Source organism: Acipenser ruthenus, chromosome 17 (assembly GCF_902713425.1).
Source record: "Acipenser ruthenus chromosome 17, fAciRut3.2 maternal haplotype, whole genome shotgun sequence".
Taxonomy (NCBI): Eukaryota; Metazoa; Chordata; class Actinopteri; order Acipenseriformes; family Acipenseridae; genus Acipenser; species Acipenser ruthenus.
Window position 1 is genome coordinate 3,770,960 of NC_081205.1, and position 27,970 is coordinate 3,798,929.

General features: G+C 44.8%; 2 protein-coding genes across 2 annotated transcripts; one reads left to right on the forward strand and one right to left on the reverse strand.

Moving 5' to 3' along the window:
- Positions 1-585: 585 nt before the first annotated feature.
- On the forward strand, positions 586-11,053 carry LOC117423184 (fascin-2-like). The gene is made up of 5 exons (XM_058989819.1): positions 586-2,347; positions 6,005-6,161; positions 7,038-7,159; positions 7,797-7,964; positions 8,460-11,053. Exons 1-5 carry the CDS (start codon positions 1,525-1,527, stop codon positions 8,663-8,665), a joined length of 1,476 nt encoding a protein of 491 aa, XP_058845802.1. The 5' UTR covers positions 586-1,524; the 3' UTR covers positions 8,666-11,053.
- Positions 11,054-20,205: 9,152 nt separating this feature from the next.
- Positions 20,206-27,491, reverse strand: faap100 (FA core complex associated protein 100). The gene is made up of 9 exons (XM_034039969.3): positions 26,693-27,491; positions 26,128-26,240; positions 25,135-26,033; positions 24,611-24,767; positions 23,415-24,199; positions 22,916-23,052; positions 22,530-22,646; positions 22,198-22,284; positions 20,206-21,995 (listed from the first exon to the last, which is right to left on the reverse strand). Exons 1-9 carry the CDS (start codon positions 26,858-26,860, stop codon positions 21,867-21,869), a joined length of 2,592 nt encoding a protein of 863 aa, XP_033895860.3. The 5' UTR covers positions 26,861-27,491; the 3' UTR covers positions 20,206-21,866.
- Between the last annotated feature and the right edge of the window lie 479 nt (positions 27,492-27,970).

A 27,970-nucleotide genomic window follows, 5' to 3' on the forward strand; every position in this document is an offset into this window, starting at 1 on the left:
TTCCAGCAGTAAATGCAATCGTACTTGTAACAGTAACACTAAGTCTTTGATGCTGTACAGGCTGCAGTAGTATAGCAGTGGTGCAGCACTATCCATTGCAAAGCATAACTGACAACCATTTGTTTACCTATAGTTTTTACTGGCAATTCTTAAAGCTATTTTCTTCATATCGTTATCACTTAAAATTCAGAAAGGACAAAACGCAGCCAATGGAGGTGGCAAACCAAAAACTGAAAATTCATTTATTTAAGATCCTATTGAAGTGGCAGGATAATGGTAAAGAAGATTAGTATCTGGTGGAATAGGAGAGGACTGTTTTTTTTTTTTTGTGTGCGTGTGCGTGTGCGTGTGCGTGTGCGTGTCTGTGTGTGTGTGTGTCTGCGTGTGTGTGTGTGTGTGTGTATATGTGAGCTAGAGGGGCTGGAATCAGAGACCTGGAGTAACTTTATACAGAGGCAAGGAGGAAAGCAGACACCCTCATAGGGTCACTGCTGCCACTGGGGAGGGATCGGATTGCATGGCTTTGCAGGCAACCTGCAGCAGTACAGGAGGTTTCAGTGCAGAGAACGGAGACGGGAGAAGCAAAAGTGAGTACTAGGGGATTTTGGGGAGTCTCTGCGGAGGAACGTTAGGCAGAGTAAACCGGCGCCCCATCATCCTGCAACAGGCTTCCCTCCCCGATAGCTGCCGGCAGGTTCAAGGGAGGAGGGGGCTTGGTGAAAGAGGGCTTTGTAAGAAATTAGAGAACAAATCTCTTTGTTACCCGGGGCCCGCAGCTGCTATTTGTTTCAGAGGACTTGGGTCGGCTTATTGAAATCTGGGAGATCTTGTAATCCAAGATGCGTTCAATTAAACAGTCTGCGAGGGGCTAGGTAAGCAAACTGCTGCCAGGCTCCAGGAAATTAAACATGTGAACAAAAAAGCCTGTAAAGATCAGAGGAGAAGGGAAAGAAAAGAGAAATTGAAGCCTTCTGTACAATTTTTTATCAAGGCTTCCACAGCGGCCCTCTGATGTTTGATTTGCAGCCAAGCAATCTCCAGGGCGCTTGGAGTTAGGGGTCGGAGCAGTGGAGGGGACTGAGAGAGAGAGCGAGAGAGAGAGAGAGAGAGAGGGAGCTGTTGCGATCAAGGTGACGTCAGTGGATTGAGGTGTCCTGCTCTTTTTAATCCTGAGCTGATTAGTAGAACAAAAAAAAATCCAGTGTGAGTGTGCACTGTGTGGAAGTGAGCGAGGGTGTCGAAAGGCAGGAGCGACGAAGAAAGAACGGTAAAGAGGAGGAGTGAAGAACAACAGGAAAAATAAACAGGCAGAAAGGGGAGGCAGATACAAGAAGAGGAAGGGAAAAAAGGAAGGTCATTAAAAGGGATCTGAGAAGAAAGATAAGAAGATATCTAGAGGGGCAGACTTCTTTGCTGTTTGAAGAAAAACCTCTTCCCCCAAATCCTCCCCTGATTACCTTTCCCCTCTTTGAACCCATCACCCATCACCCCTGCCCCCAGACTCGAGACTCAAGAGAGGTCAAAATGCCGACCAACGGAATTCACCAGGCCTTGAAGATCCAGTTTGGCCTAATCAACCATGAAAACCGCTACCTGACAGCGGAGGGGTTCGGCTTCAAGGTGAATGCCTCGGCTCCCAGCATGAAGAAGAAGCAGATCTGGACGCTGGAGCAGGACGAGAAAAACAGCGGCGTGGCGTACCTGCGCAGCCACCTGGGCCGCTACCTCTCCACGGACAAGGACGGCAAGGTGATCTGCGGGGCCGAGCAGCCTGACGGCGACTGCCGCTTCCTGATCGTGGCGCAGTCTGACGGCCGCTGGGCTCTGCAGTCAGAGCCCCACGCCCGCTACTTCGGGGGCTCCGGGGACCGCCTCTCCTGCTTCTCCCAGGCCATAGCCGAGCCGGAGCTCTGGGCCGTCCACCTGGCACTGCATCCCCAGGCCAACCTGCTGAGCCTCAGCCGCAAGCGCTACGCCCACCTCTCCACCCAGGAGAATGAGATCTCAGCCGACAGCAACATCCCCTGGGGAGTACACTCCCTCCTCACCCTCGTCTACCTGGACGGGAAGTACTGCCTCAAGACCTGCGACAGTCGCTTCCTCCGCAATGACGGCAAGCTGGTGATGGAGCCTGTCCGCAACACCGGCTACACCCTGGAGTTCAAGTCTGGCAAGCTGGCATTCAAGGACTGCGACGGCAAGTACCTGACCCCCATGGGCCCCACCGGCACCCTGCGGTCCGGACGAAGCTCCAAGCCTGGCAAGGACGAGCTGTTTGACCTGGAGGAGAGCCACCCACAGGTCGTCTTCCAAGCAGCCAGCGGGAGATTCGTCTCCAACAGGCAAGGTAACTGCTCGCGGCACCCCGCTACGCTTATTGCTGTAAGGCTATAGTACAGTGATATAGAGATTTCAAATACAACGCTATAGAGTAAACATTTAAAATGCTGCTTCCTGATACCTAATCCCTTCCTGGGATAAAACTTAGTCAAATTGATGGTGTTGAGACAGGTGGGCTTCACCCGATCAACAGCACAACAATAAGGGACTTCTGTAAATGTTATAATGCTAATCAGAGAGAATATCTATATTTCCCCACATCTCTTGAAATGATTGTTAGGCTTTCTGTCTTAATCTAGTTGCCATAGTACAGTAATAGTGAGAGGTTGTCTTGGTTGTCTTGGAAAGGGATGGGCCAGGTTTTGGGTTCATAGTTCAAGCCAATAAAAGTGACGTTTCTGTGATGTTCTGTTTACCTGACTGTGGTAGAGGCAGGTGTTTCAGGCAACAGGTCTGTTTCCATGGCTACCGCTGCCCCAGGCCATGTCACTAAGCCAATCCCAGTTAGCTAACTACGTTATACCACACCGTTCCCAGGCTTTTACCGTATTTGGCTGTTTTGCGCTGTACTGCCCATCAACATACTTTAGCCCACACAGACACATTCCTCTTGTGTCAGGTGGCCCTACCTGCAAATAAGTGCTTGCTCCTCCCAGCCAGACCCGGCCTAACCCTTGTTTGTGTGACAGCCAGGTGTTACCTTAGTACAACAGCGTGAATCAGACAGCAGGATATGTGTGTGTCAACTGCTTTCAAATGAATCGGGTCACTTTCATTTCAATGGCAGTAATCTCATCATGTGATTTTTTTTGTCCTCATCTGTCCTGTTTTTACCTTACTTGTGCATCTCCAGGTGTTTTGTTTCATATACTAGTAGTAAACTATGAATGTGTTTATTTTTCAGTTTTATACTAAGATCTGATGTTCCTATATTACCAAAGATATTGGTACCTGGACTTGTTTTTGGACAACAGGCAGCTTGAATTCAAAACCATCTAAATCCAGACCTTGAAAAGTTTCCCCCATCAGGAAGATGCATTAATAGTTGCCTTTATATGGCTTACAGGGCAGCAACACAATGCTGTTTTTATACCCTGTGAATGAAAGAAGGCAGGACAATCAGCAGTAAATTAGAGGGCAGATACATTACAGGAAGACCAACATGAAAGAGGGAAACTGTGGTGTGTGAAAGTGTGGCTAGAGAGAGTATCAGGTACAACAGCAACGTGCAATTAAAAGAATAATGGGACACTTGTTAGAGAATCCTGTGCTACAGTAAATGCATGTCCTGGTTTTACCAGGTGATGGAGTGGAGGCTGGGATTGCCACCTGTCCTGGTGTTGAGGTTCCTGGAGACCTTTCAGGGACACAAAGCCGACATCCATGTCAGTATTTGCAGCACAAGCAATAGGCACCCAATGTAAATTACTTTATGGATCAATACAGATTTCATACACTGAAGGTAACAGGCTCCCATTTGTAACGGTGTATCCATTTAAAGAGTATGTTTTTTTTAAATTCATTTTCAGCATCTTCCCATTTTTTAGATCAGTTGTGAGTGATCTGGCTAAACATTTTAGTCACTAATATATGTTAGTAACTTCTTTTTGTCAGCTTCACCCGAGAGAGAGAGAGAGAGAGAGAGAGAGAGAGAGAGAGAGAGAGAGAGAGAGAGAGAGAGAGAGAGAGAGGTTAATTATCTCAGCTGTCATCAGTTCCCTAATGTCTTTCTGTTTGGACATTGAGACAGAGATACGTCGGAGCGTGCTCTGTTAAACGCCCGCCCACCCCTGGAGTCGGCTTACCCTGAATAATTCACTCTCCGGCAACCAGCTGATGAATTACCAATGACCATTTCTGTAGAGAGGCAGCTTCAATCTGCACGGGGTGCTGATGCCAATAAATGGGCACTCTGAGATATTGTTGGACACCGTTTCCTAAGCTCTTGCACCAGCACTGCAATCACCACTGGCACGGAGCGTGGAATTACCGCAACATTGGAATCTTGTAGAAATGAAGCAGCCAGCACATTTCCATCCAGACTCTGCTGCTCAGGTGCTGCAGTGAAAGCACATTCAAATGGGAGCACATGCATTAACAGCAGGTGCTGTCAGATTGCTGTTTCAACAATAAGGAGCATGGAAATGGCAGTGGAAAGCTGCAATAGCCCACAATCTTGTTAAATCATGTGGTATCTGTTTGCTACATTCTTGGTTTACCTTTGTTAGAGTTGAGCTCCTTTTCACATGTTTTGTCATAGTCTGTCATCGCTCCAATTGCATGCCTAAACGATATTTGTCTTAACTTTTATTACAAAGTTTCTTAAGATGGGTTTTGAACCCAGGCCCAGGCATGCAAGACTGGTGAATTAGAACCATCTAGGTGGCCAGCAGACACAGACCCTTATTAGCCCCACTGCTGGAAAGACTGTGATCGGTTAAAGACTTTTTCTTTGCTTCGTACAAAGGGACTTTTTGCTTCTCAAGGTTACAGCTGATATCGAAAACAGGCATCAACTTCCAGTTTGCATGCGCTTTGCATATCTCTCTATCGGGTGTCACTGAATTTGAATGTGCATCACGCGTGGTCAAATGAGAAACAATGTTTCTTTGAGTACTCATATGGAGAAATAAGAAAACCACACAAATAAAAAGGTAGCCTCTGTAATCCCAAGGCTCAGGTGTAGAAGGGGGTGTTTGACATCATTGGGATTATGGGGTTGGAGGGGCTGAGACCTAGGCTGGGTCTTAAAATCTCATTTCTTACATCTTATAGGCTTTATTAACAGTATTAACAGCACTGTATCATGCATTATGTATAATGTGGAAGACATGCCCTTTTTTGACCATATTGTATGCACGTGCACAAGTCTCTCAAATCCAGTACAGTTGCCTTCCATGCGCTGTGGTTTTGGCAACAGTCTCTGGGAACTGTAGTCATATAGTGCCACGACTTCCATTGATTCCCATGGATGTTGACTGGCAATAGGACTACACCTCCTACAATGCAGCTTCAGACAATTACATGGTAGAGAATTATGTGATCTGTAGTCCTATTTCTATGCTTAATCTAATGGCTTTAATAGCAAATCATCAGCCAAAGACTACAACCCACAACATGCTCACCAATTATGATTCACAATTGCAACTCTGCAACTGAACTATTAGAGAACTAATGTCCCCTGTCGAGCACGATAAGATCATAGTGACAGCATGCAAAGCAGCTTAGCCTCTCCAGCGCTGACCTGCAGTTTACCAGAGAGAAGACATTAGAGATTGGTTGTCAGGGTGAAGGGTGGGGATTTTCACTGTAAAAGGATTACGGAAACAGTTGAGGGATTTGAAAGCAGCTATTTTTGTGGTGTCTAATTCGGGCATTAGCTACAATCTGCTTCATTCTTCCTCTTCTGGTAAAAGAAGGGATTTGTTTTTGTTGACGAGATATCAGATGCTCTGCATTTCAGTTATCTGCCATAACTTTGTACTGTGTACCCAGTTTATTCTAAAGAGTGACTAACCAGACATGCCAGAGCTCTATTTACCTAGTGAGCAGGGACAGCACACACATAGGCAATGTCAGCTTCCATGTATAGCCTGTGAGCATGCCTCAAGCCTGCCCTGGACTGGGGGGTTGAAGTTCTCCTTGTGTCTCCTTGTGTTTTCAGGTGTCAGTATCTCGGCAAATCAGGATGAAGAGACTGACCAGGAGACGTTCCAGATGGAGATTGACCGGGGCAGCAAGAAGTGCATGTTCCGAACCAACGCCGGCAACTACTGGACGCTGGTCTCGCATGGGGGCATCGAGTCCACTGCCACCGAAGTGTGAGGCAGCCTCTGTCTTCTCATTCCCTCACTGGCACCATTCAGACACTTTTGTAGTTTTATACAGTATATCAATGCTGGCCTTCAAGATCCATTGCAGGCAGTTCCTAAACTAGTTAACTGAAGGGCGAGGGAGCAATTAACTAATTGAAGTTTGGAACAAAATACCCAGACTGGGACAGATCTCAGCAGCCAGAGCTCTGCAACTCCACTTTATATTACATCAAGGATGCTGTTAATATTTAATACAGAAGGAAATATAACAGGAGGTCTGAGAATCATTGCAGTAACTTGCAGTAAATTAAAATAGGTAGCCCATTTTACTGCCCATTGCTAATGCACCCCTAAAGCATGTCTTATAAATATCTTGACAGATCATTTAGTTGATAATGTGCATACTGGAGGTCTAAGTTTTGAATAAATAACCTCATACCTAAACAATTTGAGTAGTATTTCTGTTATAACTATTATGTACTATAGTGTAGGCATAGGCAACTCCAGTCCTGGTGAGCCATTGTAGGCTTAACATGTATAATGAAAGAATTAAATGATTAAATGAAACAATTAAGAACAAAGACCTGGTCAGAAAGGGCTAGAACTGCCCATCCCTGCTGTAGTATTTTGTTCATATGGATTGGATTGGGCCTGTCATTAGAAACTCCCAATTCCATGCCTGTTTTCCCACACTGGCCCCCTTGCAATTTCATACCGTTAACCCTAACCCTGGCCCCTTCCAACTCCATACATCAGCCATGCTTAGCGAAGGGGCCTGTGGTTGTGTGTGAGGCCTTGTTGTCATGGAAATGAGTAACAGGAATGGCCCCCCTCTCACAAACTCACTCAAGTTCCCGTTTCCTCTTTTCTTTCCTTGAGCAGAGCTGCCAGCACCATGTTTGACATTGAGTGGCGTGGGCGCAGGGTGGCACTCCGAGCGGGCAACGGCAAGTACGTCTGCACCAAGAAGAATGGGCAGCTGTCGGCGGGCAGCGACTCTGCAGGTGAGTGTGGACCTGAACTGGACAGATACATGAAGCAAAGTATCTGTGTGCTGTTCTGGACAATGTAACTGTCTCCCTACCTATCTGCACTCAGTGTTGGGGTTGTTTTGCCTATTGATTGACTCTCTTAGTATGTCACAATCCATTGCAGCCATCATCTCCAGCCCCGTTCAATTGCATGTCCACTAACTGGCATAAAACCTAGAATAACCTGTTAGAAAAAAAATTTTAGCTCCCGCCACATTGTTCAAGTAGAAACACGTGGCAATGATCTCTCATAACCTGCTTGCGAACAGAGATGTACTTTGCCGTGGTGGTTTTCTGGAAGCTTTGCCATTCCAGGAACACGCTAGCCCAATTTCAATAACACATCCTAATAGTTCCTAATAAAGTGCAGCTATTCCGTTTAATAGTGCCTGGAATAGAGTATATCTGGTGATGTGTTTGATGGTGCGGTGAAGGACCAGAAGCTCACTGTTTCTGATGACCTTGGCTTGATGCCAGCCCTTATCAAGTTGAGACACTGGTTCTCAGTGGAGGTCTGGCATTGAGGGCACACAGGCCTGTGCTCTGCCATGCTTGCTATGCTGGCTATGCTAGTAGAAGCGCTTGCTCTCATTGCTGTGCTGTGTTGCAGGTGAGGATGAGGAGTTCCTGTTGAAGCTGATCAACCGGCCCATTCTGATCCTGCGCGGGGAGAATGGCTTCGTCTGCCACCACAAGAACTCCAACACGCTGGACGGCAACCGCTCCGTCTACGACATCTTCCAGCTCATCTTCACTGACGGAGCCTACCAGATCAAAGGTACCCGCCCCAGACGCTGCCCTGCTCGCTCAGCCTGTGTGTTTACCATGCATTCCAACGGAAGTGAAGTTCCAGTCACTGTGACGATCATAAATAGTAAAAAAGAACTGTATCCCCTTCAGTCACTCTGTGCTTAATTGGACCATGTTAAGTTTCCTATATATGTATCTATTTTATAATGCATATGTTTTTTCAAAATTTTGGCAGGTGACCGAAGGGGATATTTGTCCTTGGCATTGTAACGAATTTCCTTCTAGTGGCTCTGATGAGTTAATAATACTGACATCTGCATGAGGCACATACTTGCCTCTCAACTACAGAACTTGCGCTTTAGTTGAGTGGTTGTTCGTCTTTGAACCGAATGGTTTACTGTTCAGGTCCAGCCCTTGCCTTTCCATTCAATTCAGTGAGCTGAGATGCCAATAGTAACCCAGGGTTGTTTTTGAGCGCAGTCTCGGTCCTGACACCCTCTCCCCTCTCTCCTCTCTCTGCCAGGCTCCGCAGGGAAGTTCTGGTACGTCTCCAGCAGCGGACTGGTCTGCTCCGACGGGGAGATGCCCGAGGACTTCTTCTTTGAGTTCCTGGAGCACGGGCGGGTGGGCATCAAGGGCAAGAACGGCAAGTATCTCCGGGGCGACCAAGGGGGCACGCTGAAGGCCGATGCAGACAAGGTGGACAGCTCTACGCTCTGGGAGTACTGACCCCGTCGGACACTCAGGGGAGCACGCGATCAAACCAACACAAACAAACAAACACCTGAAAGGTGCCCGGTGTTTTCAAACTTGTATTTAGGAAACTGGACTCAAGGAGAGTTATTTATTTATATGTGTAGTTTTGCAATTGCTTCCAAGTAGGGGTGGATTCAAGATAGGTCTCCCTGTTTTTGTGGTCACATTCACATACGGTAAATGTGGTAAGTATTTGCCATTTTTTGAAACAGCTGTGTGTTATGGGCAGGGTACGGCTGGAAGTTAGATTGAATAGCGTCAGGGTGATGACAAGGTTCACTATTGTATGTTTGGATTACCTCTTTTAGTCAGTGTTGTCATTTTTTATTCAGAAGAGAAGCCCTAAAGAAAACTAGGATAATGAGCAATGAACTACAAGCATCTATATGCTGTACAGATATACATACTGTATGCGCATTACAACCCAGTACTATCTGTCACAAAACCGGGGCAGTTCCTCAAAAGACTGCAATTTTTATACATCCATTAATACTACTGTCATTTATAGGAACGTGCTGTGCATTGTAGTACCAAGCCTTATTAGCAGACTGCAGACATCATTCACATAGCTTTAACTTGTTATTTAAATAACAAAGTTTTGACAGAATACATTTTAATATTGATGACATTTTTCTAGACTAGGTGTCGAATGTGGTTATATATTGCAAATAGGCTATTTATGAGAGGCAGAAAGGATTTGCATAAAGCCATGGTTATATGCAGTGCAAAGTTTCTGAGGAAGTTACATTGTCTCTCATAGCCTAGCCAACCCTTACATGAGAATCTGGTGCCGGTTGCATCTCGTTCTAATAGCAGACAGTGTATTAATACAGAAGAAATTCTATCAGAAATGGCAACACAATCGATAACTGTCACTGCAGTCTATCTGCTGGTATCTCTCCCCACATCTGAAAAATATATTTCGTGATACAGCTGGTGTCTTGAAACATATTTACCATATCCTAGTATATATCACAGAAACGCAGAGGGCACTGAAGCCCACCCCTGTTATTGCATTAACGTCTTAATGCAATAACGAATAGGCGTAGGGCTGTCATGGCTAATAATAATAACAATCATTCATTGTTTTGTTTCCCTGTAAGTGCAGCAACAGCAGTAATAAAGAATATGGCCAGCATTCACACTTTAGGAGGGGAGTAACACGCAGCTTTCCCTCACGGACAGCAGCCTTTAATAATGTTCACAGTTTTTTTTTTATCTGCAGCAGCAGTGACTGGCTTGCAATGAGAAGTGTGAGTCTGACCTGTTTAATCAGTGTTTGTGTTTGTGACATGAAAGGACAGCAGTTAAGCAGAGTCAGGAACATTCTCTTAGTTCCCGGTCCATTCTAGAACTTTCTGTGGATCTTTTAGAACCCTCCCATCCGGAACTTTCAGTCCTTTATTTAAAATATATATATTTTTTTATTTAACCAGGATAGAACCCTTGATAGATACATCTCAACACATTTAGCTGACTGCAGACTCATTCCCTGATGTTTATAATATGTACTGGTGTCAGTCCTTTGTATAGGACATATTAACAGGGGGTTCTGGATAAGGGTTTTTTGGGGGGGGGGTTGTTTTATAGACATAATTTGACACTGGATGAGAGAATGGTCTTAACAGTGGGGAACAGGCTTATCCAGTGTTGAGGGTTACTGTGTTGAAGCCAGCGCAGCACGCATGTTGCTTGTCTTGGCTTGATCTATCATGATCACTGATGTTCTGCTAACATTGCCATTCCAGTAACACCCTGTCCCTGATCCACCTGTTGGTCAATGCAGCCATGTGACGGCTTAAATATGACATCACTGCCCACTAAGGGATTTTCAAATGTTACTTTTACATTCTCCAACTTTTTGGCCAGCCAGTGTATGATCTCCCACCTCTCAGATAAGGAGCACCCCCCTCCAATCCACTGTCTGCTGCTGTGAGCAATGCCCTCATAAACGCTCCACGCGTTCCACATGTCCCGCTCAGCCTCAGCTCGAACCCTTTCAGTGTTTTACCAATCCTGACTCAGCTGATCAATCACCCGACTGGAGAGCGGCAGAGTAAAGTATGAAGTTACAAACAGTGTTGCAAATGAGCCAGATTCCTAATGGGCTCAAAACAATTGTAGAAAGTAGCTTCTTAATGGATCTAGTCATTGTCAACAAGACTATTAAGTAACACTTATCAATCCACAGTGTAATGTGATGAGGATCAGATACTGGGAGCAGATCAACAAATACTGTGTAGTTTCATTGTTAGGATGGGTACTTTTCATACAACTTCAGAATTAGGGTCTTGGGGATGTTTTTTTTTTTTCCTGAAATTATTTTAAGATTATCATAATAAAAACAGCTTTCTCCTTTGACTTTTTATCTTTATTTATTTATGTATTGACTGCTTGACAGATATATGTTTCTTAACATGTGTATTTGAAATTCAGTCGATGGGTAACTGCAGATCAATGAAATACTTTTGCCGCAAAAGCATTACCGTGGCGTTGATGATAATGGAGCATGGATCGATTTTTAGATAACAGTTAAAACAAATAAAATACTGGCTGACATGCTGTATAAATCACACTATGCACTTCTCCATTTCATAATATTCATGACCTGTTTATGACTGTAGGAGACCTCTTCTAACAGCGTTTACATTGGCCACACAAATGGAACGCCACCTGGTCTAAACAGAGCCTGGGAAAGTGGATAAAACAGCTTCTGTTTCTGAGCAAACTGATCACTCTCATTCAGAATAAAGGTCCTCCAGGCATCCCACAACCCCCCAGGGTTCCTTTCACAGCCACGACACAAGATAACCAGAGCATAGTAAGCATAATATATAACACTGTGTAACAATTTTTTTTTTTTTTTGGTTCCTGGGTAGTAAGTGTTATTTCCTAATTGCTTATGCCTCAAAAGTATAGAAAATGGCTATTATTCCCCACAAACTTTGCTTTTGTGACCAGGACAGTGATATTTTGAAATTTACCTATTTTCCAGAACATTCCAGATAGATTCAGTGCTGAGTAAACTTGGAGTAACTTCTAGAACTTTCTAGAACTTTCCAGTAATATAAATAGTAGTATAAATACAGGGGCCTTAAGCCCACCAGTTCAGTTTAGTTCCAGCTGCCTAAGTGGATACATAGCTGCATTTTTCTGAGATGGCATCAAGTGGCTGCAAGCATCCGGCAGACGCATTTTGCTATGTCTGCGGCCAATTTATCCAATGTCCAATGCTGAGCTTTTGACGTCTAGGCTCAAGCAGTGGAACTTCCACAGGCGGGACTGGCCACAGCGGACCGAGTTCTCTGTGGGGAGGAACAACGTCAAGTGGGAGCCACTGGTGGACCCCCGGAAGGTGCTGATGCCACCACTGCACATCAAATTGGGCCTTATGAAACAATTTGTCAGAGCTCTAGATAAGGAGTCGGCAGCCTTCAAGTACCTTCAAGACTTCTTCCCTAAGCTGTCTGAGGCAAAGGTCAAAGCCGGTGTCTTCGTCGGACCACAGATAAAGAAGATCCTGGAGTGCAATGAATTCCCCAAGAAGCTCACTAGTAAGGAGAAAGTGGCTTGGAACAACTTTGTCGCAGTGGTTCAGGGCTTCCTGGGCAATCACAAGGCCGAAAACTATGTGGAGCTGGTTGAGACTCTGGTGAAGAACTACGGCACAATGGGCTGTAGGATGTCCCTCAAAGTCCATATCCTTGATGCTCATCTTGATAAATTCAAGGAGAACATGGGAGCGTACTCGGAGGAGCAAGGCGAGCGCTTCCACCAGGATATACTGGACTTTGAACGCCGCTACCAAGGACAGTATAACGAGAACATGATGGGAGACTACATTTGGGGGCTGATTCGTGAAAGTGATTTACAGTGTAATCGTAAATCTCGAAAAACTACTCACTTCTAAATCTTTTGTAGTCATTTTTGTATTACTTTAGTATAAATACATGTTAATTTGGATTCATATGTTGTTTTTTTCTGAGTTTATGTGAACGAAAAGACACAAATTCGCCCGTTTTCTCATTGGAAATAGGTAAATTTCAAAATATCACTGTCCTGGTCACAAAAGCAAAGTTTGTGGGGAATAATAGCCATTTTCTATACTTTTGAGGCATAAGCAATTAGGAAATAACACTTACTACCCAGGAACAAAAATTGTGTTACATAGTGTAATCGCACAGTACCAGAAAGGGTCAAACTACTTGTATAAAAACCAAGAGCTTATCGGATTACAGTCAAATGCAAATACAAAACTACTGGAGGAACTAGAGAATATCCCAAGAGGTTAAAACATACGCGACCCACAGAACTCTTCATTTTTATTGGCTGACATCAGAAATCAAAGGATGATGAGCGAGAGAATCATAGAACACAGCTGTGTACCACATTAGTTAACAATGGGCCCCATTTACAAAGCGTCAACTCTGTGAGTTATTTTGTGAGGCTAAAACAAGGAAAAAAAAGTATATTTAGATAACTGAAGTGTTCTGTCTTCATCAAGAGGAAACCTAAAAGGCCATGACATGTCAACATGGCAGCCAGTGTTTTGAGATTTCTTTCCCCAGCTGCTGCTTTCAAGGCTATGAATTGTTTGAACTGGCAGGTGGCACTGGGAAGGCGAGATTACATTTGAAAAAGGGAGTTTTGTTTTTCAGTTTTTAGCTGTTGCTGCATTTGTGAAGGAACATCAGGCCATGAAAAATACTTTACAGCCATTGGCCAAGTTCTAACACATTAAACCTTAGTAAAATTTTGGCTGTTGCAAAACTGAAACTCCCTAATCTTTTGCAATTCTCAGATTAACCTTGGTTTGTATTTTGTATCTACAGTACCTGTCTGTGCGTCTATCTCAATCTAACAGATGATCTGTATATTGTTAATGGGTATGTCTGCTGCCCGCCTATCAGTTTATCCTCACGCAGCACAATCTTATTTTCCTCTGCGAATGTGGAAAACATGACACAGATAACTGGAATTAAGGAGCAGCCACTTGCACTAAAGAAAGCAGGCTCCTCTCCCTCCTGTCTGCTCAGCACTCTGGGACACAAGGATTAGCACAGGGGCAGGCCGGCCAGAGCAACATCAGGGAGCCATCTGCACAGAGGGAAGGCAGCATTACAGCATCACACACCCCCGGCCTCATGAACACCCCCTTCAGGACAGTGCTGAGCAGATGAAGAAGCCTAGCAAAATGGCTGCTGATGGGGGATTTGTTGCCTTACCCCACGCTGGTCTCTTGCATGCTTCCTAAATATGTGGACATTTTTTAATAAGCAATTCGTAGTGCAATGGCATCCCAAATATTAATGCACCGCAGTACCACCAAGGCAGACCCCTTGGTGGGGTATAATTTGTTCCTCCTTTTTACCCCCAGAACTGGGGTCCTGCTGCTAGTGAATTCTAGTGAATTAATTATCTAGTGAATGTCCTTTAAATGGAATAGGACAGCTGTAGATGTGGCCAATTTCAGCCCCCCCCCCCCCCCCCCATCATCATCAACCATAATCACAGGCTTCACCTTCAACTAATATGCACCTGCTCCAATTAACCCTCTCCCAGAAAACATATACAAATACAGGTTTCCTCAGTTCTCTTTCCAAGTTGTATACTGTCTCTTTTACCAGTGAGTAGCTCACAAACAGTTTTCCACCCCTCCTCCAATGAAGATGCAATACTAGAAACTTCTGAATACTAGAAACTTCTGAACTCTGACCCCAGGCTCAGGGATCACACAAAGGCTTCTGCGGATAAACACAGCCCAGGTCAGCTGGCACTCAACTACAACACATAATGAACATCCCTACAAGCCAGAGACTTTTACAGGACGTTTACCACTAAATATGCCCTGAGATTTGCATAGTAAGCATGCTGTGCCCTGTTTTGTTTTACAATGGTTATTTCTTTGCCACACATATTTGTGCTTTACCATGACTGCACTTGTGTCGCCACCATGGTACACCACAGCAAACTTTGATAAAGGATCTGCATCACATGCAAATCGCAGGAACATTGCTGAAGATATTTTGTTGTTTTTGTGGTATGATGTGTGTCAGATTTATACGTCTCAGTGCTGGCTGGCTGGCTGTCTTCTGGGAACTGGGACAAACCTTTGCCTCCAGTTGTTCAGATGCTAATGAACTTGAAGACCTTTTGTACTTATTGTGATGCTGCCTCTGTAACAGGGTGGACCACTGGATATGAACCTCCAACCGCAAGCGAGTGTCTTAACCACTGTGCAAAAGAGACAGGCTCCTCTACATTTTAGAGCTTTTAACCTAATCTCATCTCACCGACAGGGGACAGAATCCATAACAGTGTAGTGACTCTGACTACTCTGGTGATGGAGCCCAATGTGCTGCTAGAGATTGCTGTGATGAAAGGGATAATGTAGCTGCCCCCCAGTAAGGAATCGCAGATGAAGCTGGAGGTATGCCCCACGGGTGTATCGTCACAGGACCTTACAGAAGAGCAAGTGCTCTGAAGATATCGAATGGATAATACTTCGATATTGTATTGATGTGACGAAGTTAAAGAGGATTTAGAGTCAAGCAGCCTGGGGGCTCATGCACTCCCACTATCACCCATGTCCCTGGCATTCTCTGCCACGGTTGTTTATATGATATCCTATTATACACTCACATGGTATTAATTTTCATAAAGTGCAACCGAGTATGGAGGATATTTTATGCCAAAATGACACATAATTAAATAAATAAATTAATGCATAAATGAGTAAATAAACAAATAAATAAATAAATGCCTATATATTTATTTCAACATTTATTTCTTTATTTTTATATTTATTTATGTATTCATTTTTTTGTGTATTTATTTATTATTCATTTCGCCATAAAATATCCTCCATAACCGGGTACATTAAATGTATCTTCTCATTTCTCCATGTCTCCTGAAACACACGCCTGTCCATTGATTGAAATCTTGAAATGATGTAATAACTGTCATTTGCATCATTAATAGAGGTTTCTCTTTTAAATACTGAATAGTTATTCCGCCACATTTATGTAAATTGCACCCACTCCACCACGTAAACAGCAGAAACGTTTTTAATGTTTTGACGGAAACAACATTGGGGATAAGAGTCAGGTTAAAACAGACAGAGCCAGCGAGTTCCGGAGTGTCGGAAGACACTTTTGATATTCAGGGTCAGGGTCTAGCCTCACCAGTGGAGCCCTGTGCATCACTTCAGCCCTGCAGCCACATCAGCGGTTTGCACGTTTGTGAACCAGATTAGCTGAATTCCTTTGGCTTCCAGGCACCTGACTTGATTATAGATTTGCTCTTTCAAAGAAGCTTGTACTGTCCCTTTTCTCTCTTCCTTAAAGCTAAAATGCCAATTTCTTTCTATACCCTTTAATAAAATGTCTCTGAAGCTACAAAACTAAAGAGAAACCTTATCCTCCATGTTGGTCTGTATCTATTAAATTCCCCCCTTGTACGATCTAGACTGTTTTCAGTTAGAACTACCATCCACAAATGCTGTTCCACCCTGCCCCACTGAAACTGTGAATGATTCATTATTCCGCTGAATAGGACAGGGCAGTCGGGGAGAGGGAAACTCAATTGTGTTGGACCTTTAGAAAAATGTAATAGAAAACTAGAAGAAAATACAGAACAACACATGCCAAAGACACAGCCCATGTTCTTGCATACAGCTCTTATTACAGCACCCGATACTCATTAGATGCAGGTTTCCCAGCCACCTACTGACCAGAACCAACTCCTGGCATGGCTACAGCACAGCTAATAGAAGACATGCTGTTTTTTTAACTCCCAAGTCTCATTTGCCTATATAACATTTGGCTGCATATTTGAATGTATCCTTTGCTGTGTAGAAATGCCATATAAAGTTAAACAACAGCTTTGCAGGCCACCACAGGAAGAGGAAGTACAAGGAGGAGTCACCACGTTCACCAGGAAGTGAGACAGCAGGCTCTTGACTTTTTTCAACAGTGCACTCAACTAGGAGGAAGTGAAATCTGTTACTCGTTTCTGTTTTAGGCTCTAAAAATAAAGAGATGCAGCATCCCTTTCTCCACAGGTTAACTATAGATATACATTTTTATTTTACCACTGCTGGCATCACACTGAGACAGTCTGATCAAGCTAGATAGCCAGGGACAGCGACAAGGGGTAAAAACAATCACATGCACTGTATCATAAAGTGTTTTGTCAGGGACGGAGCTGGGCCAGGTCAGGCAGACTGGGGTGTAGGTGGTCCTGCTGTCTGCTCCAGAGAGGGCAGGCAGGGAGAGTTACAGTAACCACCTCCCCCTGAGAGCTGTTCTCCCCTTGGCTTCCATGACCACTGGAAGAAACGTCAGCTAACAGCATTCTAGGGGAATTATTAATAAAACAACTTCCAGCCTAAATGCCTCACCCAACCCCTTTCATACACTGACTATATCCCTGTCACACACTGCACAGCAGACAGCAGTGCTCCCAGCGGTCAGTAGCACATGTCAGAGGCATTGAACAGCGTTGTATACATGCAGGATCATTACAAATGCAATGTTGAGGGTTGAATTATGTTGCAAACAGGCTGGAACGCGCTCTGGACATTCCCTTCTAAGGCAATCTCAGCAGGGTGGGGTTTTTATTCATTTTTGTCCGTTTTTAAGCGATTTGCACATTGCTTGCAGTGCCAGTAATGTGGATTGTGTCATAATTTAGAAATATGAAAAAGACAGCTGAGTGTTAAGGTCCACTACACCCAGCTATGCCCTGACAAGACTGTCCAAATGCACGTGTGTGTGTGTGTGTGTGTGTGTGTGTGTATATATATATATATATTATTTCAATTGTGTTGGAAACACAGGTCTGCCCTTATAAAACTGATTAATTTTGCAAGGTGTTGAGTTTCCTATTATTTAAATACCCCCCACAGGGTAGAACACTGATGAAGGCACTAGTCGACACATTTGTCTATTCAACATATAGTTTTGAATGTATTTTAATATCTGTATGGGTGAGACACGGAGCTGCTATTGGCTTGGCTGGAAGAGATCTTCCTTTAACCTTAACATCAGCGCAGCGTTTCAAACTCAGATGACAGATCGGCTGTCATAGGCTGTGCTGCTGCGCGCCTCGGACTCACACTGACCTCATCAAATCTGGGCAGGAGAGTGACCAAAATAAACAGCACAGGATGAATAATGAAGGAGGCTGCAGGAAGTGATGCGCTGCGCAGCAGGGAGAGAGCGTGTGCTGGTTTCACTGACTCCCACACTCACACTGCAGGAGTGCAGAGGGAGAAGGGAAGAGCATGGGGGGAGGAGGGTGTTGACTCAGTGAAAGACACGTAGGTCCTCTTATGAATACACTGAGAATGAATGAACTTTAATAGCAAGGCAGGAAGTGGTGCACTGGTTCTGTACAAAAGGGTTTTCGGTAAGGACAGAGATTTCAGTTTTGTGAGCTAATTCATTTTGACTGTTGATCCCTAGTCTTTAGAGCGATGTCATAAACTGGATCTAGAAGCCGGTGCTTGTTTTACTGTGGTAAGGGTATCGACTCTAAACAGTGCTATCTGCTCCAGACAGGAAGCAGTTAACTCCGTCCCCTTGAAAAAGAAGCTGCTTGTACTTCCTCTCATTTTTGGGCCTGCAGTGGAGTTTTCCTTTTAAGGCAGCGCTTGGGGCCAGGTTCATCGTGGACTTAACCCTTTACTGGCCCAGCTCAGACCAGACACAGAGAGAGAGTCCTTTCACTGCACAGCAGCTAAAGAATCTCAGTGTTCAGAATCAGACAGGAAAAAACTTACAAGTTAAAGCTTTGAGACTCAGGAGCAATAGATCACAATACACACACACTGCCTGGTCACTAGATTAGCACTAGCCGATTTGAAAAGTTACTGAAAAATTCTATTGGGATCCCATTATAATCCACATTGCCCCTAGTGTCGCTACATGCAATGTGGAAAGGGCTGAAAGCACCCTTTTAATAGAATAAAAAATAGGAAATGCTTCAAAACTATAAACAACTTCGGAAACACCATAAGCACCTTTGAGGGTCCAGAGTGCAGTATAGATGATTTTGGAGGTATTAAAGAGTTCATATATTCCAGCAGCATGCCCTGGGAAACAAAGCTCTCAGCCGGTTGTGTCTTGATAGAAGGCTTTTTTATTTTTACTCAGAATTTCACTGACTCCAGTGAGGCAGCAGTGTAACGGGGAGCAGGCCCAGACAGCTGAGTGAGAGAGTAACTAGACAACCATAAAAGGAGAGTTTGGAGTAAAATGGGAGGGTAGAAACTGAACGAGAGACGGGCAGAGGGAATAAGAAAAATAGACAGAGAGATAGGGAAAAGGGGATGGAGAGATGGCACGAGAAAGAGTGCAAACTGAAAGAGAAGGCTGCAGATGAAGTGAGAGAAGGGGGGGCGACTGGAAACTGAACAGGAGAGGGGAAGAGAGAGGAGGGAGAGAATATGGTAACTGGAGAGAGAGAGAGAGAAATTAAAGTGAGGAAGAGAAATGAAGGAGTGAGAAAGGACCACATAGGAGAGGGAATGAGGGAGAGAGGGAGGGAGGAAGGAAAGGAGAGTTAGTGAGGGAGGGGTAGAGAGAAAGATAAAAAGGATAGTTTCTGGTAAGTCTATAATAGGAATGTGGTCAGAGCTACTTGAAAATGGAATATCCAAGGGCAGGTGGACCACAGCAGGCAGCTTCTTAAATGAGCTGCATCCTGTTCCATGCACCCTTTACACAGCATTTAAACCTCAAATTACTGAAGACAATAAAGTGGGTACATTCCCCAGGGTCCTGCATTACAACATTATCTGAGTAATGCACATTAAACACTTAAACCTTAATTTTTAGAAATATTGGTACGGATCCCTAGCCAAGTAGAGTCAGAAAATGCATAAATCACTTCTGTACATTTATAAAACTGCAGCGGAGAACACATATGCCTGTGGAATTCAATATTACAATTTTTTAAGTCAAAACTTAAGTTAGAATCTGAACTTGTGCTGCTGTGACTGTGAAGCGTGCCAGCGAGGCAAGGCGTTTTTCTAATCAGAAATATATCAATAAAAAAAGCCTGCTTGTAGACCACACTGCAGCACATTTACCTGTTTCCATCGTTAGTGCCAGTCTCGTATCTGGGTATTTTAGAACAGGCTCTGGACTGGATGTAAATTATCTTATACTTTCTAAAAATAACCCCAAAGGAAAAACATCCTAAGATTCACATAGCTGGGAACAAAGGCACAGCTTTCCTCTGGGCCCATTGTAGTCTCTACTGCCCACTGGTGGGGATAGGGTGTATTACAACACGCCACACAAACCTATTGCAAACTCTCACAGCATGAACACATTGGGAGCTGTAGTCACAAAAATGTGCAGTTTTTAATTGAAAAAAAAAAGGAAATACCATTTACAGGCTCCCCACGTGTGCTTAGGTCTTTTTCCTTCTAGTTTATTTTTTTCCTTTCAGAATAAAAATACATAGTGCAGATTTTGCAACGGTGAGGGAGACCCCCTGTGTCCTAGCCTGCCCCTGCATTCAGTACAGCTGCTGTTTTAGTAGCTTGTCACAAAGAGGATCCCTCCTATAGTGGGGATCTGCTTGCCTGCCTGCCTGGGCTGCCCCTGTCTGCAGCTGCTCGGGGGAGCACAGCTGCTGTTTGTCAGCGCAGGAATGCTTGGTATGGAGGGGTGTGCTCTCCAGTGAAATTACACAGCGCTGGCCTAGCGCTGAACTCTCCCTCCTCTTCAACCAGCAGAGCTGAGGCAGGGATTATCGGAGAGGATGCAGTGTTGAGCCGTCCCCAATGCTGCCAAGCAACAGAGCAGACGCAGCCTCAGCGAGAGCCCAGCTTAGTGACAATGGCAATGCATTAAACACATTCTGGGGGGACCATTGCGCTAGCGTGGATTATTCCTGATGCAGACACGCTTGGTGTAGACGGGTGAAGTGGCTACAATAAATACTGTCAAGTGGCTTCTAAGATCCTTAAAGAGCTGTGGGTGTTAAATACCACAGGCATCTTAACTCGTGTATTCTTCTTTAGATTCATTTTGTCCATCATTTTTTGTTTTGGTCATACCATCCTGGTGAAGTTTAAAGCACAGACTCCAAACCTTCCAGAACCAAATAATGATACATTTATACAATTAGTTACAGGCTAGGCTTAACATTGCAGTTTCAATTCCAATCTGATAAGAGATTCGGTTAGCTGTGCAAAAAATAGCTAGGAAGGGGGTTTCCGGTGGCAGCTGATGCTGATACGAGATGGCTCCCAAAAAACTATAGTTAGTAGAAAATCTTCAGGTCTCATTGTGCACAACTATTCTGCAGCCCTGGTTTGAAGCAGCCATGTGGCCTCTGTAAAGCTCTGAAGTGTCTAATTTTCAAGTACAGTTCTTGTAACCACTATTAGAATACTTAGTAAAGATACCTGGGATTTCATATCCATACCAAGTTGGTCTTTTTTCAGGCTTTAATTATTTTTGACGATCTGAAGAATAAACTCCTTTATTGGGTATACATGAGAACAGGACAAAAAAAGGTTTTTACACATATATTTATACACTTCCTCAAACTGGGACCTAGGAGTCCAGTGAGGTTCCAACGTGATTTCCGACAGCATATCTTAAAAGAAGAGTTAAGCTCCCTTGATGGTGTTGGCGATAGACAGTGCATCCTCCAAAAAAAAAAAAAAAACGCATCAGGAAATGCCACATCGATCAAGACTAAAACACTTACGAAAGTCGCTGAAAGGGCCATTTTATTCGTCAAGTAATCCCAGCACTAAAACCTGACCTTTACAGAAGATGACTGGCAGGGTGGCGGGTGGAGAGGTTTTGGCGCAGTGGCTTTCTGAACCTGTTAATAATCGGAGAACAATACAAGGCTGTAGTTTATCTGCTGATTGCAAATAAAAAGGCTTTTTCCTCTCTTTGTTAGCAGCTAAGGGACCCTCCTGCAGATTAAACATATCGTTTGAAAATATATATTTAAGGCTGATGTTCCAAAACATAGTATGATTAGACATAAACAAAGATTACTATTGAAGAAAGGTATTTTCTGGTACTTTTTTGTTGTTGTTTCAGCTGGGAGATTTAAGCCCTAAATCCCCAAACACTGTGGGTCCAGGTGGGCTGAACCCCACACAGTGCTGGTTGAAGGGGTTCTGAGTCCCTCCCTCTCACAGCAGGAGCAGATCTGTGTTCCTGAGCTGCTGGTAGGTGTGGAGCAGTTTCTCTGCTGTGCTGGACGATGCTTCCAGGCCGAGGCTCATCCGGTCCCTCACCCCCTGCACCTCCTTGGAGAGCACCTGCGACCGAGAGAGAGAGAGACGGAGCGACCTTATTCCAGCAGCAGGTAGAGACTGCAGCAGCACACAGCTTTGTACACTACATAATCTCTCAACATTGTAGGATTCAAATTCGTAAAGGGAGGGAGGGAGGGAAAGTGGAAGACGGGTAGGGGTGCGAGACGGGAGAGAGTGATTAAAAGAGCCCCCTGACCCGGCTCACCTCAGCATGGTGTAAGAGCTCCCTGAGGCGCTGTGTACGCAGACCCGGCAGAGCTCCGTCCCCAGACACACCTTCCTTCAGCAGGGGCTGAGACAGGGAAAGAAAGAACACTGGTTACTCTCGATGGTTATGTCTTCAGTAAGACCCCCTGGTAACCTGTCACGTTCAGTGCAGTGCTCTGTTGCGACAGAGAAAAGGGGACTGCGTTGTAATTTATTCTGCAGTTTTACAGGTTCTAATACGTTCAGATAATCGAGGTTAATCGAGGTAGCTGAGTTTTGTTTTTGTTTTTTTAAAACCTTGTTGGCAGGCACTGGTTTAACTCTTTTTACCTGGATGCGGCACAAGATGGAATGATGCAGACCACAGAGCTCAGCCAATGAGGCGCTCTCAATCTGAATCTCCACGGCTGTGATTGGACGGTCAGCAGACAGATCCCTCAGGCAAATCTAGTGGCATGAGAAAATGTTAATGTCGGCAGTGTAGGGGTGACCCTAAAGCTGCTCTGTCTGTCTTCTTGCTATACTGTATTTAAAAACTTGACTAAAAAGATCTGAAGTATGCATAGAACTGAAGATGTGCACTCTCTGCAAGTAGCAGTATCTATGGTACCTGTGAACTCCCACGAGAACCACAGCACAAGAAACTCATCCAGTACTTGGATGCACAGATGCCTTCCATTAAATCGTTTTAACCAGCACAATGATAATCTCATTACCTCCTTGGCTAGAAGTCGGACCTTGCTGCCTCCAGGGGCAGCAGCAGTAAGGACGGGCAGGGCCTGAGATCTGAGAGAGTCTGCTTCAGGATTGGAGGACAGCAGCCAGTGCAGGGTGGAGCTCGCTAGAGAGGGTCCTGCAGACAGGAGGGTCAGGCATCCATAGCATCATGAATAATGTTAAAAAGTTTCAGTTCAGCAAAGTTTAGCTTCTTGTTTGGATAAAGGGTCACTCCAGGCCGTGAATCAAAGAAGATTGCATTTACTTTGGTGAAAAAAAAATGACGTCAAAGGACATAAAATCATTTATATTACCATTGGACGCTTTCTCACCATGTGACCTTCAAGACAGATCATTCCAGTAGATATACAATCTGCTCCTTTGAGCCAGGTGGAGAATCACAACACTGCTGTCCACATACTGTCATTATACTGTACAGCACAGGAACTCAAGTAATTAAACTTTATAACATACTGACCAAAATAAAAAGCTACAAACCTGAGCCACGCAGTTTAAGTGCAGTTGTCAGCACCTCAGAAGACACTTTAACAGAAGCCACGAATGGTCCCCCATCAAGCCCAAGACCAGCCCCTTTATTCTTTGGGTCACGGTTCTGACCCATCGCCTTCCTTGAACTCAGTAAGACCTGTACTGGGTCAGCTAAGGGATTGGACCAGGAGCAGGCCCTGTTTCCCATGGCAACAGGTTCACAGATTCGAAGACAGTCCAACCAATCCACTGTCTGTGTGCTCAGAGCCAGGCTGATACAATGTCCATCGTTTGCTTGTGAGGAAAGCAGTGGGTTATGGGATGGCAGATGCCCAATTACCTCAACTCCCAAGATGCTCTTCAAGCTGTAAGCAAGGGAGCAGTGGACCGACACAGGAAGGACCAGGTCACTGCCAGGAGCCAAAGGGAGAGTCACTTCCATGCTTTTACTCGGGAGCAGCTTGTCGAAGGGGAAGGCGTATGTCCGAGCGGAACCTGCTGTCTCGGGGGTCAAAGGGCAAGATTGTGGGGTGACTTGAATGCACAGCGTCCAGCCTTGCTCCAGAACGTAGTCGCTGGAGTTTTCTAGACAGCAGGTTAAGATCAGGGTATCCTGGAGAAGCAAGCGGCTCCACCTGGCAGAAACGTGGCAGCTGATTGGCTGCTTGCACTGGGACGCTCCCTTTTCTCCCCCTTCCTGATTGGACAGCAGCATGCAGCAGACGTTGAAGACCTGGTTTAAGTGCTTCAAGGCATCATTCTTCTGCTGTATGCAGCTTTTCAAAGAGGAGACTCTGCAAGCAAAGCCAACAGCAAAGAATTAGACCCAGATATTTACAACCTGAAACACACCGTACTTTTCATTCTGGAGTGACTTGACTGTCCCATTGTAAACAAATCTGCAAAGCATCAGAAAGAAAGCCTTGTCAACTTCTTTATGTCTCTACAACGGCACGGTTTGGAAATAGAAGAATGTTTAAAAGGAGAATGGCTTTGACAGAGTAGTACAAAACATGTTGTGGTTTGGGTGCCATACCATCCACTCCTCCACAAAAGAAACAAGCAAACCAAAAAACAATTCCACATTAAGACCCTTGCAACATTGTTAAAAGAGGCTGCTGTTTCATGAATAAAAAACATTTAAGCCACAACAGATTTGGTTAAACTCCTTTTCTTGAGGTTAAATTTGTCTTCTAGCCCCTCACCTGTCCGACACGTTTCCTATCCCAGCAAGCAGGTCCCTGATTCGCTGACCAGCCAGGGATGAGGTCAGTCTGGCCCTCTGACCCCCGTCTGACCTCTCGGGCAGGGTGATCTGCAGCAGTGTCCCTTTCTGAGTCATGGCTACCAGCTCCACAGCACCTGACACACACACACACACACACACACACGTCTGTAATTAATTTATTACATCAGTGTCTATTTTCCCTCTTCCTATTTGTTTTGTACCATTTATAGCTAAAATGATGGGTGTTAAACGTTTTGCACAGAAATAATTGTGTAGTAGGTATTTCATTCCTCTTGAACAGACAGGGTTGTGTAAATCACAGGGATGCAACTCTCGTCCTAGAGTGCTGTGCCATTACAGGTTTAAATTATATAATTAAAAGATAACCGTGCTTAAGGACCTGGTCAGGGTTACGTTTCAATTTAAATAGAAGAACAATTAGAATTGAACAGAACTCAATTGAATCACCCTTGTGCTACATAAAGAGCTGTGCAGCTGTACCTGTCGGGCTGTCAGCAGGCAGGGCCAGGGCTGCCAGGCTGCAGACGTTTAAGCTGACAGGAGACAGGGAGTGTGGAGGGACCGGCGAGGTCTGGTCTGGGACTGCCCTCTCCCAGGAGTCCTTGGAATCCCCTGCCTCAGGTGTCCCAGGGCTGAGCTGCAGAGCCAGCAGTTGGGATCCTGTGCTGTAGTAGAGATGAGTGCCACTGCAGCAGGCGCTGGCTACGGGGCTAGAGAGGTGCTGCTCTGTGAAACCAGCCACCCTTCCTTCTGATCCCAGCCGGGGAGTGACCACCAACGCCTTACCGCCCCACCCCAGCGCCAACAGGCAGCCATTTCCTTTCTCCCCGGCGAGGGAAGCCCCGATGAAGCACACTGGCTGGCCCAAGTGGTGGAGCACCCTCACCTTTGACTCTTCACCTTTGTCCGCAGGGGCGAGGCTCACTGGAAGCCGCAATGGCAGGCAGCAGAGACGCCCATCCGGGAGGCCACAGAGGACTACAGGGGAGGCTACCATGGAGGCATCGACCCCAAAGAGGAGGCTGAACAAGCCTGGCTCCAGGGAGAAATGGCCTGTGCCGCTGCGGGCCTTTCCCTTTGCCCCATGTGGGTAAATACAGCACAGCGCTGGAGGCCTCCAATCCTTGCCTGCGGAGCTGGCGCCCCTTGTGGCCAGAATGGGAACCTGCAGCTCTTCCAGCTTCCTGTAAGGACTCTGGCCCTTGTCTACAGTTTCAAAGAGGCTCAATGTCCACGTTTTGCCAGCCTGACCCACAGTGACCAGGATGGACTCCAGGAAAATGAAAGAGAGCACGGTAGGGTCTCTGAGCACACAGGAGTCTGGAGACACCGAGCACGAACCCACTAGGTCTCCATGAGACTGGGAGCCTGTGGACATCCTAGATGCGAAAAGAAGAGTTTAGTTGAGTAAAAATAACCTTTCTGCACAACTTTCTCAAAGATGGTGTTTCTATAATCTCTTGCTCTCCTTACCTGTTTTGCAGCGGTATGCAGTAAACCCCATCCTTTGCGCAGAGAACATAAAGGTTATCCTTTTCTGTGTCCTCTGCCAGGTGGCAAACATTTCCAGGGAAACTATAAATCACCTAGAAAAATAAGAATCAAGATGTTAATACAGCATGTCTTTCATTATACGTGTAATAATCTTTACAACAAAAACACCATATAAAAGTCTCAACTTTTTAATTTCAGTTTAGCTTCTTGGACTATGACAATCCTATATAATCATTTATATGATTGCATCATCAGACGCATGCTTTCTGGAATATACAATACAGAATGTAAACAAACTGGAGTGTATAAAGGGCATGCTTTCTCCTCAGAATAAAAAGAAGGAAAGTAATTGTGTTCAATTAGAATTGTAATTTTGGTTGTAATTAACCCTGGCCACACCTGCGTAAGTGTAATTGTAATCACACCATACCGCTGATCGATTACAATTCAGTTCCTTATCTATTTGTCGTTCGATCATTATTCTTGACTGGCCCAGACTGCAGAAATATCATTTAAATGAAAGGTTTCAGTGAGGGACACATACCTTCACACACTTTTCCAGTTTGCTGTAGACGCTCACGAACTCGCTCCCGTTACACAGGTAGATATCCGACTCGCGGCAGATCACCTGGCTTGAACCCGCTTGCTCTGCGACTAATGCTGGGGACTGAAACGCCGCCAGACAATCAACCACGCACCTTCTGCCTGCCATAACCCACACAGCCGTTCAACAGCAGTGCAAAAGTCTGCGGCTGGAAAGCGAAGGATTACCAAATCGGCCCTATACCATACAGACTTGTGTTTTTCCTCATAGTTACCGCGCGGAAGCGCTTCCACCAATCGCAACCTGGGACGAACGTAGAACACGCCCATAAGACGCTACGCAACGCTTTTTATCCAATCACTGTACACAGTGACGGTCGCCCTGTCTGAAAGCAAGTCCAATCTCGTTGTTATCCTTGGACTGTAACAAGGCTGGGGCGCGTTGCTATATTAACCGGTGAGATTCACGGTAAACAATGTATAGACAACTACATAGACACCCCCATGGAGTCAAAGCGATTAAGTGCATTCAAAAAAATACGCGCGCTCACACACAAGACTATGAATTCCGAGCTTTGTTTATTTTTTCAACAGATACCGGTACTGTAGTGTAAGAAATGTATTATTAGATAGCGTTTATTCATGCAAAACATCTCAGAGCCCTTCACATAACTAAATATTGTACATAAGTACGTAAAAACAAAACAAAACAAAAAAACGTTTGAGCAATTCTAGTACTAGTTGCCATATTTAATGTCACCAAACTTGTTTTAATGCAGTCACCGGTGGGTGTACTTCCGGTTCACCGATAAATTTGCAGTGGTAGCTAAAATAACAAACCATGCCAGTTGCAGTGAGTGCAATGGATCAAAGTGACCCATAGATGGCAGTAGACACACACCGATAGTTGCTTTCAAAAGTTACTACTGTGCTTTTGTTGCTGTACAAATATTACAGCTGTCTGTACTGAACTGTTGGAAATGTAGTATTATAATACAAATACATTACTGTAAAATAATGAACTATACTTAGATTAAACTAATAGTGCATTGCGCTGTTGAATTGTTAATTCATCTAATAATTCATTAATGAATTTGTCAATTAATTAATACCAAAGGCTGTACGGACGTGCACATTTCCAATCAACCAGACAGACTTCCCAACAAAAATCCAGCCTCACTCAAAACTGCTTCAGCCAATAATATTTGGAAAACCAGCAACATTTCTTACGCCTGCATTAACTCTCCATAGATTTTTCTTTTTGCCTAACTGTCTATAT

Excerpts from the sequence above, each read along its gene's own strand:
- LOC117423184 (XM_058989819.1), top strand. The coding sequence starts at position 1,525 with ATGCCGACCAACGGAATTCACCAGGCCTTGAAGATCCAGTTTGGCCTA. Across the intron at positions 6,162-7,037 it reads GAGTCCACTGCCACCGAAGT|AGCTGCCAGCACCATGTTTG; the intron begins GTGAGGCAGCCT and ends TTCCTTGAGCAG. Across the intron at positions 7,160-7,796 it reads GGCGGGCAGCGACTCTGCAG|GTGAGGATGAGGAGTTCCTG; the intron begins GTGAGTGTGGAC and ends GCTGTGTTGCAG.
- faap100 (XM_034039969.3), bottom strand. The coding sequence starts at position 26,860 with ATGGCAGGCAGAAGGTGCGTGGTTGATTGTCTGGCGGCGTTTCAGTCC. Across the intron at positions 23,053-23,414 it reads ACTTAAACTGCGTGGCTCAG|GACCCTCTCTAGCGAGCTCC; the intron begins GTTTGTAGCTTT and ends TCCTGTCTGCAG. Across the intron at positions 21,996-22,197 it reads AGCTCTTACACCATGCTGAG|GTGCTCTCCAAGGAGGTGCA; the intron begins GTGAGCCGGGTC and ends TCTCGGTCGCAG.